The following is an 11,446-nucleotide window of genomic DNA, read 5'->3' on the forward strand; positions in this document are numbered from 1 at the left end:
CTCCTCATCTAAAAAATTTAGATATTGACCTACAAGAAAATAAATAAATAAATAAAATTCATGCTTAACTACAAAAAACAAAAAAAACAAAAAAAAATATGGACTAAACAAAAATCGCGGACAAAATAAGAAACACTTATTTTGTATGTTATACTTTATTGATGTGTTTTATAATATGAAATGTTTAAGAAATACTTATTTTGTATGTAGTATTTTGTTGAATATGAAATAGATATTAGTTTTTATTTTCATAAGTTTTTTTTTTTTTTGGTTTTAAGCTTTGGCCCCCCTCAGGTATGAATCCTAGTTCCGTCCCTGATTAGAGCTAACTTAAAAAACACTCTTTCTTAGCATACATATAGGTGAAAGTAAAACCCCACAGTTTTTAATGAACGGTGTAGGAGCATGTATCAGCGACAAATATCCAACCCACAATTTTAATGGAAAGCTAATTAATTACATTCTAAGCAGAGGGGTTAATCTAATCTTCAGAGTATTATACGTACTTGCCCAACTTTTACGAGGTACATCTAACACAAAACCCTAGCAAGGTCTAGCTGCAGAAACAGAAAACACATGTTTCTGAAAAAGGAAGAGAGAATTATAATAATAGTGAAAGGATGCACGGTTGCTTGTTGTTTTATTGGTGACAGAGAATATAAAAGTAGTGGAAAGTGAAGGGTTTGGTTGGGTTAGTGCGTTCAAGTCCCAATCTCTGCAATGCTGTGTAAGGCTGGCCTCCATTGCCCACCACCACCACCATAGTGCCTACCCACGCTTCTACCAGTGCTGCTGCTGGTGCTGCCATCGTTGCTTCCCAGATCATGGTGAATCTCCTGCTCCATCTGAAAATGAGAGAAAGCACAGGCATGAACTAGAGTTAAGACTCACGTCATGAGACACTGACAATCCAAAAAAAGAAAAAGCAATAGGCATTGCCACCTTTTTTTTTTGGTTTATTTTTGCTATTGCAGTAGATTCACTACTAGCATGAAGCAAGAAAAGTATGACTTGGTTGTTACTTGTCAATTGTCATAAGCTTATTTTTGGAACTTTGCTTAAATAAGGATAAAAGTACAATTGTCATTAAAAGATTTACATAAATAAATTAATTAATATTGAAGCAATATAAGTAAATCATCTAAGAAATGCAGCATTACCTATCCTTTGCATTTAAGAAGTTTTATGTACTAAAAAACAAAATCCAATAAGTTTAGATAAACAATAAATTTTAATACTCAATGGTTTAAATGAGAAATTCTGATTGGTGTGAGATAAAAGCAACAGTGTAAAAAAATTGTAAATTTTATTAGCAATTTAGCATTGTTGACTTGAACCATTAAAAAAAATGCAGTTAAAGAAGTTGTAAAAAGTTAACAAAGTAAACTGCATCAACATATTTCGAATTCAGATGATATGGTCTAAGGTCTATACTTACCATTCGGTCCAATAGAGCCACACAGACCACAGAACAAGGATTTTTATTTTTATTTTCTTTCTTTTCGAGAGAGAAGTCCTCAGAGCAAAGATAATTGATAATTCATCAATCCAATAGAGGACAAAGTACCAAAAAGTCAATAAGTGGGGAAAAAGCTTTTGCGTGATTTCTTAAAGTGACTTTGTTTCTTTGTCGTTGCTCCTAATAAGAGACAAGTAATTGGTGGACGATGACACCGATCTTTTCAGCAAATTAAAGGTGCTAATGTTGAGATGAACAGTGTGAAAAAATGGTTTCAAAGGACAAAGTACACGCATGCACTTCAGTCACCATAATCTACAATTGAAGTTCATTTGTTAAACTATATATTAACCATTCATGTTTAAGTTTCTAAACTCTCCTAACTGTAGCATGGAATGGAACTACCACAGGAAACAATTCCATTTCATTTGTAGTTCCTTGACTCCTATTCCTTGAAGTTATCACAAAACGCCTATGGATAAAGTATTAGCAACTACCTATAAAACGAAAAATTCTTGTGCCACTTTAGTAGCACAACATTGGCCACAACTTGCTCATGAGGTGAGTTGTGGCCCATCAACCACAACCCACCACAAATCACCACAAATTGTGTGGCCAATGTTGTGGCACAAAAATTACTCCCTACAAGTTCCTAAAAAAAAAAAAAATTACTCCATACAAAACTGAAGACTCCAAGTACAGAAATCAATTCCTATATATTTTTAAAAAAAAGGTACAGAAATTAATAATGGACACAGCACACAGAGCATTGACGTACACAGATATGACTTATAAGCATCCGTGGCATGCTTTAAAGGGTAAAATGAACAGTTAACCAAGTCCAACTTTATTTTTCTCCTAATAAATGCAGTCTGCAACTGCATTTGGTACCTTGTCTAGATTGCATCTGCAGCATTTAGACTTTAGAATCAATTCTCCCTCGCTAAAACAAAACGCAAGAAGAGAGAAAAAATAAATAATGAGAGCCAATTATTCTTTTGTAGAAGAGCCTAGATGAAATTTCGTGTTTGGTCAGCTTATTTTTTTATCATATAACTTATTTTTATTATTATTTATCATATAGCTTATTTTTATTATTATTTATAAATTTTATTCTAATTTTTGATATTATTCATAGTTTTACTATACTGTTTTAACTAACATTTATTTTTATTTATAATATTTCTAGCAAAATTTTTTTAATTTCAACAAAATAAACAGATTTCAAATAATACCTTCATGAGCAACAAATTTCTAGAAACAACTTTTTATCACAACACTTACCTGATGGATTATAAATGATTACTTATCATTATCACTTTCAAACTTGCCACTTTTTTAGAATTGTGCCAAAAATTATAGCACAAAAATTGTCTAAAAATTTTCTTTTTGTGGAATAATTATGGAATTGTTCTAAACAAGCACTTTGCCTCCACTTATATATTTGTCAATATGTGATTGAATAACTTGACTTACATATGGTCCACTCTAACACTCAATACTTATATTTAGCAATGAAAAGTAACTAATCATTGTTTAACACGTGCATGGCTACTATTGTCTTAAAACCTTTTTTTTTTTTTTTTTAATGAATGTCTTAAAACTTTTTGATAACTATAAATAAGGCCGACATCACAATGCCTAAAAAGTCTTAATAGCTTGGGGAGGATGGGGGGGTTGTGTTTTATATAACATTAATAAATATACCAAATGAATTAGTTTATAAATTGACGGCTCATCATATATATATATATATATATATAAACTATTCAAACATCATTTATTCAACGATTAAGTTTTTTATGACTACCAATTATATTTATTATCACATAATTTATAAATTTTAGATAGTAAAATTTGTAAATACTTCTTACTTTTTCAAAACTAGTATACGTTGCCAACTTGCCACAAACTTTTAGTTTTTTTGCTTTTTTGTCCAAATTTTTTTTTGAAACAAAAAGCAATAAAATTAGTTTTTTTTTTTGGTTGAAATTTTGTGTAACTAGACTTATTAAATGTCTGTTCGAGATTATTTCACTGAAACTAAAAAAATTTTGCTAAAAACATTATAGATGAAAGTAAAAATTAGTTGAAATAATATAGTAAAATCTATAAATAATATTACAAAAATAATATGACTTATAAATAATAACAAATAAATTATCTATAAATAATATTAATAAATAATAAATAATAATAAATAAATAATAATAAATAATAGGCAAAATAAATTAAAAACCAATTTTAACATGGTACATGGAGGAAAAATAAATTAAAAATAAGTCTTAAGTTTGGCTAAAAAAGCACATTTGTGAGGAATCCGAAACCAATTTTACGACGTCATCTCTTACGCATTTTTTATCCAGGAAAAATTTCTAATGAAATGAAATAAAGCATGTTTAACATGGTACATGGAGGAAATGCCTCCAGATTCGTAAACTAAGGAAAGTCCAGATTCCTCCAACACAATTTTCCACCAAAGATATACATGATCTGACACTTTTTTTTTTTAAACCATGATCTGACACTTTTTTGGTTATCGTTCTATTTTTCTTCTCTTTTAAAAATTAGTTTAAAATTAATTTTTGGTATAAAGAGAATTCCAACCCGAATCTTTTGTTCAACAACAAAAGAACTTTAATCAACCGACCTAATTGTAACTGAAGCATTGCATCAATCATGCAAAATAGTTTGAATGCAAAATTTTAGCCATTCAACTTTAAAAATACCTACCTCGGTTGGTGTAAAATGATGCATTTTAACTATTAAATTGTAGCTGTGTGAAAGTATTTTTTATTCATTCTTTACGTTTTAGAAAAATGAATGGCGAAAGTAGTAGATGATGGTTGTGATCGGTGAAGTGGGAAAAATAATTTAAAAAATAAAAATATACATTTCCTAATAAAGTAAATAATTAATTAAAAAATTGATGCAAATATTTTTTTTAAGTGATTATGTAAAATAAAAAAGATAAACTCATATATTCAAATAAACATAAATTTTTGTATAGAATACTCAGTCTAAGTTGGCTTAACTAATAATAGGTTAATAACTATGTTTTGTTAACTCTCTGTCAAAAAAAAAAAAAAAAATTTGTTTATAATTTTAAGAAAAAGGAAACAGTTCAAGATTACCTACTGTACTGTTGATTACTGGAATAGTCCTTCCGTCAGTTTCATGAAAGAATGGAATAGACGCAAAAGCTATCCCTATTGCTATGACTATGACATGAGCCTAATAAATAATATGCCTACGAGGCGCCGTACTTACAGTTTCTCGAAATCGAAGCCCAAAAAAAACAAAATCAAATGCCACTCTGACTAATTTACCCTAAAACATTTGAATAATTTAACAGTAAAAATCAATGAAGATTAAAGTGTTTTTTAAGGTTTAACTGTTTTAAGTACTAACCTTATTATCAGATTTGGGATTCGGATTTGGATTCGAACAACCCGAGCCTTTTTTCCTCACCTCAACGCCAAGCCCAAGTCCTCCTCTCTCAAGCAATTTGCCCAGTTTCACACACTTCTTTGCAGCAAACTCCTTCAACACATCTGCAACCAACGATTAATTAATACACCAAAAAAATAACACACGTAAATCCAAGCAAGGGGACAAGCTAGAATAGGCTGGCCATGACAGAATTAATAGCAAAAAAATTTACCCATTAAACGAGTTATGGGAATGGCATGATCTTATATATAATTGTGACATGTCGACTGTAGTGCAGTAATACTAGGCTTTAGAGTGTTTTAACTTTACCTTCGAAGCTGATTAAACGATAAACGTGTCCGATGAGCAAGGTATCGTCTGGTCGGAGAAGCTTGAGCTGCTTCAATGGCGTCCCATTCTCTGACTTCAAAGTCGGAGAGGTCACCACAAGTGCCACGTAGTGGCCTGGGTTCGAGGTCATGATCTCTTGGGCACTCACCGACCAGTAAATCCTCTCGATCTTGTTCCCCGGGTGTTGGATCACCACCGTCGCCGCCTCCGCCGCCTGACAGTTCCCCATGATCTCTTTCTCTCTTAACAAACTCCGCGTGAAACACTTAAAAACTACTACAAACCCAACAATATATCTGAACGAACTGAAGCTATTTAATTCTTCAAACACTCACAACTGTCTCTTATTTAGTACTCTGAAAGAGAGAAAAAAAAAAAAAAAAACGTTTTGTTTCGGAGCTAGCGTTAAAATACGTACGGTGAAAACAGACGAAATCTTTATGGTTTCATTTCTATACTAATACTACAGTACTATACCTAGGTGAAGGTAAGGGATTGAGTCCCTGTATTAGGGAAGCTAATCAGACATTAATGATTGACAATATATAGCCAAGGACTATAAGAGAGATCACCGAATAACGAAAAAACCGAGTACCCAGAACTTGTTTCTCTCTCAGCACTTCAACTTTAGCTCTTTAGAACAATGGGAAATTATTCATTTTGGGTGGGTGTGCGTGGGCTTGAGAGGAATGAGAGACGAGAGTGGTGGGTGCTTTAAGTCATATATGACGAGTTCATGATCAGATTATTGAAGAGGATAAAGAGTAAGTGGTGTACGAACGAATACAGAGAAAAAACTTTTACTTTAGTTGAGACGTGTTAGATCTGCAAAAACACCTGGGGGTTGCGTCTAAAGGTTTCAGAGAGATAGAGAGTGCGCTGTGGGACCGGTCTGGATCTTAAATTTAATTGGAGGATTTGTGAGGTCATGATCTGATAAAAATGGTAGGTTTCTTCGTTGATACTTGGTAGATACGTCGTTGGGTTAAAGAGGAAAAAAAAAATTGGATCAGGGTATATCATGGTATAGTTATTGTTCAATGTACTCATCCAAAAAAAAAAAAGTTATTGTTCAATGTATTGAGACATAATTTTTCAAAAAAAAAAAAAAAAAATCTAATAAGACATAAAAGTTATTTAGTAATGTCATGTCTAAAATTGTATTAATAATTTTCCAAAGTGGCAAAAACAGAAGGTTTATCATTTGATGTGATGAAATATTATCAAGTTGGATGTATTGTCACAGTCTAAAGGTAAAATATTAATAATGATAAAATCATTATTATATAAATGGTTTTATGCAAATATAGTTTGTTCTATGTGTGATTAAACTTACTTTTAAAGGTAAATGATTGGGGAGAAAAATTGAAGTGAAAATTGAAATTTTTAGTGGTGGTTACCATGAAGCACGGATAACAACAAGAACAAAATGACTTCGGAAGCTTTATGTGTGAGAGCATTTTCATCCGCTTATAAATTAATAAAAGTATTAATATTTCGTCTTAATAAAAAATTACTTTATTTATTCTGTTTAATAACTCTTACAATATATTATACATCTTATTCTTTATATATAAATACACCACATTAAAATAATATATTTTTTACATCAAACACAGGTCGCATGCATGTTGCAGAATGACAGAGAAAGAATAAAAAAAGGATAATGCTTGTTTGAGAGAGAGGATGATTGGATGAGTAAGAGAGAGAATAAAAAAATCGAAAAGAAAGAACGCATAGTATTAGAATTGTGTGGTTAAATTATTAAATTTACTATATCTAAATAATTTAAACTTTTGAAAGAATCGATAATTTAACATGGTATCAAAGTATGTTAATAAAAGTATTAATATTTCGTCTTAATAAAAAAATCACTTTATTTATTCTATATAATGACTCTTACAATATATCATACATCTTATTCTTTATTATATAATACACTATATTAAAATAATATATTTTTTACACCTAACACAGGTCGCATGCATGTTTGAGAATGATAGAGAAAGAATAAAAAAAGGATAATGCTTGTTTGAGAGAGAGGATGACTGGATGAGTGAGAGAGTGAGAGAGAGAATAAAAAAATTGAAAAGAAAGAACACATAGTATTAGAATTGTGTAGTTAAATTATTAAATTTACTATATTTCAATAATTTAAACTTTTGAGAGAATCGATAATTTAACATAATATCAAAGTAAAAAGTCCTAAATTCGATTTTTGTCTCCTCCACTTTACCTTCAATTTAAATTTTCATAATGAATCCTTATACATAAATTGCTGAATATGTTACTCGTATGTTATTTATTTATTTATTTCTTTTGTATTTTACCCTTTTTTTTTCAAACAAAATAAATAAAGAAAAGAGAGAGCTACACCAAAATTATTCTGTTGATCGTCTTTGGTGAAGTGTATTGTCACTGGCCCATTATCCGACGCTTGCTTTCAAAATTCTTCACGTCCCATTATTAATTTGGCAAGATGTAATCACCAACTAAAAATGGTTCCTGTTTTGATCCTTGGTCTTTAATCAAAATCAAAATGTTGGGGAAGAGTGAGTTTGCTTAGTGTAGAAATTAAAATCATAAAATCTTATCTTCGGTTATGAGTTTTCACATCATCATAGCATATTGATTATTGANGATAATTTAACATAATATCAAAGTAAAAAGTCCTAAATTCGATTTTTGTCTCCTCCACTTTACCTTCAATTTAAATTTTCATAATGAATCCTTATACATAAATTGCTGAATATGTTACTCGTATGTTATTTATTTATTTATTTCTTTTGTATTTTACCCTTTTTTTTTCAAACAAAATAAATAAAGAAAAGAGAGAGCTACACCAAAATTATTCTGTTGATCGTCTTTGGTGAAGTGTATTGTCACTGGCCCATTATCCGACGCTTGCTTTCAAAATTCTTCACGTCCCATTATTAATTTGGCAAGATGTAATCACCAACTAAAAATGGTTCCTGTTTTGATCCTTGGGCTCTTAATCAAAATCAAAATGTTGGGGAAGAGTGAGTTTGCTTAGTGTAGAAATTAAAATCATAAAATCTTATCTTCGGTTATGAGTTTTCACATCATCATAGCATATTGATTATTGACAACCAAACCCTAGCTATCATAGGTTGAACACGATTTTCACAATTTTATAGGATTGTAGTCCATACAGTACCAGATAACGACTATCCATACAATATTCCTGTAGTGAAAGTGGGATTCTAACTAATATTAATTAATTTCGTACTCGTACGCATCTTCCTCTCCTTCTCCATTGTCTTGAAGTCTAAGCCAAACAGAGGAGTTAGGCTAATTCGTTATCACTTTTTCAAGCTTGCCAAATTTGATTTGGTTTCTCTCGGATTAATTGCTTGACCAAACGAAGCGGCTTTTATGTTTGCAACCATATTGGCAGCTCACAGAAAGTGAAACACATTTTTTATCTTTTTGGAAGGTAAAAACCCACAGTCATCATATTCATAATGAGTTTGCACCAAATTACTGACTGTTCTTTCATGACCATTCCGCCAACATTGCGAGGACTGGCATTATTAACCCTTTGTTTCCACAACCATCTACTCCCCATTTAATCAGTATGTTTCGAGATCATTGTAGGTCAAGGACTCAAATTTGATTGGGTTAAAATTCAACTTTCCTGTTATGGGTTTTTGGTTCTTTATTCGGCATGAAATGTTCTTTGATGGGCATAACCGACACATGGGCTTTGCCCAGGCTACGAAATTACTCTAATTCTTTGGGCCTTAGCATGTCTATGTTCAAACCAAATTCAGGCCGAACCTATGGACATGGCTAGACCTAATTAAGAAGGTCTAAGTGGTGTGTGTGTTTTTTTTTTTTTTTTTTGAGAGAAGAAGGTCTAAGTTAGTCTAAAAGCCAATCACGGAGTGGGGTTAATAATGATAGCAAATGACAAATGGCTCTAGATCCTCAAGTATTGGTATTAACTTTCATCCATTCTTAACAAATATTATATGATTATATCAACACATTATCTTAGCACAAAAAAAAAAAAAAATTATATCAACAAATTAGTAATTTACTTAGAATAAGGGAAACACAACTTTTGAAACATCGGGGACACGTACAGCATTTCCTAGGACAAATGAAATAATTGCGTAATGATCAGGAGATTCAGGAACAACCTATTTGGATTTTGGACAACAAAAATGTTTTTGGTGAGAACTACAACTCCGATGGCAAAATGCAGTGCAGGGCATTTCAATTCAAATTTGATATTTTTGTGGGTTCTAGTTAGCTCAACTGGTGAAGTCTTTGATGGTTATATAAGAGATCTGAGGGTTCAATCCCCGTCTACACTAAAAACTGATTGGTGTCTTGATCTGATGATAAAAACCTATTATCAAGAGCAGACGCCATAAGTTAAAACTCTCTCTCAAAAAAAAAAATCTATATTTTTTTAATACTTGTTCGAGACACACGGATAAACAATGTATGTTGTGGAACCAATTACAATAAGGGAAAGATTTTAAAAGTCAATATAATTAGTCAGGTTATCTTTCTCATTAAAAAAAGATGAGGTCTTAGTACTTTAAAAAGAAAAAAAAAAAAAGAAAAAGAAAAAATAACAAAAGTCTATTATTAACATTTTAAGAACAACTAATTAGTAAATTAATTCTATATTATTTGTTATGATATATTTTCTCAAATTAAGGGATAATATTTAACAACTATTTAATTTAGGTATTACTTTATCACTTAAATTTCAAGAAATTCAAATTCTATTCAAACTAAAAGTCTATTACAAAAAATTAAAAACTTAAATCCTAAACAATAAACCACGTTTTCTTTCTTAAAAAAAAAAACCCAATGTTTTGACCTCTACTTTAACTAAAAGTCTATTATCAATATTTTAAGAACAACTAATTAGTAAATTAAATTTATATATTTAAATTTCAAAAAAAATTAAATTATATTCAAACTAGAAGTCTATTATAAAAAATTCTAAACTTAAACCCCAAACAAAAACCCATGTTCTCTTTCCCAAAAAAACAAAAACCAACCTTTTGACTTCTACTTCAACTAAAAGTCTATTATCAACATGAAGGGGCCTTTTTTGCGTCGTGGGTTGGACTGAGCTGTCTTCTGCGGTGATGGGCCCAAATATTCTGAGTAGGAGAGTTGAGACTGACCCAACTTTAATTCACTTTGGGCTGGCTTATGCGCAAACTATGCCTCATCTGCCAAGAGCGTACTTACGGCAGGAAGAGCTGTTGCAAATGATTTACGGCAGGCAGATAAAACAATAGCAAAATAACAAAAATACAGTGACCTTTTCTTAATGAAAAAATAACCAAGTAATCTCTATTTTATACCAATCACAGTAATGGCAACGGCAGTTATAACAACTGCTAGGATGACAGACCATCAAAGAGGCAAAGTTGAGGGGGGACCGTTAGATGCATGCCATGAGAGAAGGAGAGAGAAAAGCATTTACACTATGGCAGGAAAGAATGTCACGGCGCACTAACAAAACAAAACAAACTTGCCTCCATCTGGCAAGGGTAAGTGGTACACAGACGAACCCTTGGGTTGGCAAAGTACGCCCAGACCAGACAAAGGCAGTTAAGGGGTAAGGTGGTAAAATCCAGTCGCGGCAAGCCCTATAAAAGGACCTTGTCATGCACTGTAGAGGGGATCGAAAAACAGAGTATCACTAAGAAAGAGGAAACAAAAGAAAACAAAGGAAAAAAAAAAAGATAAGAAGGAAACAGAAAATAGAGGGAGATAATACAATGGGCATGCACCAGTAGAATCGATTTCCTTCTCTCCCCTCGAAATCCTACTCTCTTTGAGATAAGCAAACAAAAAAGAGATTCCTTGGGCACCAACCATTTAGGTCCGGTTCCTCAAAGTCATTAATCTCCACGGCAGGATCTTTCTTGATAGACTAGTTTCATTGAGAGGAGGCGTTCTTCCTCCCTTATCTTTGCCCCCAGGACCAAACCTGACTTGACATTTATTTTCGATTAACCCATATCATCACTTAATCCTTTATCTCTTTTGTAAAGGTATTNTCATGCGTTTGCCTCGATCTGGAACTTTGTTTGCACAGTCTGCCGCACTTCTTTGTTCTTTTACGTGGGCCGTTTCATAATTTACTGTTCCCTTTCGGGGCTAGGCTTCATTTGATACTGGGTTTTACATTTCCCTTAGCCTATT

General features: G+C 31.8%; 1 protein-coding gene across 1 annotated transcript; it reads right to left on the reverse strand.

The window, feature by feature from the left end:
* Positions 1-412: 412 nt before the first annotated feature.
* LOC111989282 (uncharacterized) lies at positions 413-6,081 on the reverse strand. Its single transcript, XM_024021065.2, has 3 exons — positions 5,222-6,081; positions 4,871-5,013; positions 413-845 (listed from the first exon to the last, which is right to left on the reverse strand). The coding sequence occupies exons 1-3, from the start codon at positions 5,469-5,471 to the stop codon at positions 702-704; spliced, it is 537 nt and encodes a 178-aa protein (XP_023876833.1). The 5' UTR covers positions 5,472-6,081; the 3' UTR covers positions 413-701.
* Positions 6,082-11,446: the final 5,365 nt, after the last annotated feature.

This window comes from Quercus suber, unplaced genomic scaffold, assembly GCF_002906115.3.
Source record: "Quercus suber isolate HL8 unplaced genomic scaffold, Cork oak 2.0 scaffold_118, whole genome shotgun sequence".
Taxonomy (NCBI): Eukaryota; Viridiplantae; Streptophyta; class Magnoliopsida; order Fagales; family Fagaceae; genus Quercus; species Quercus suber.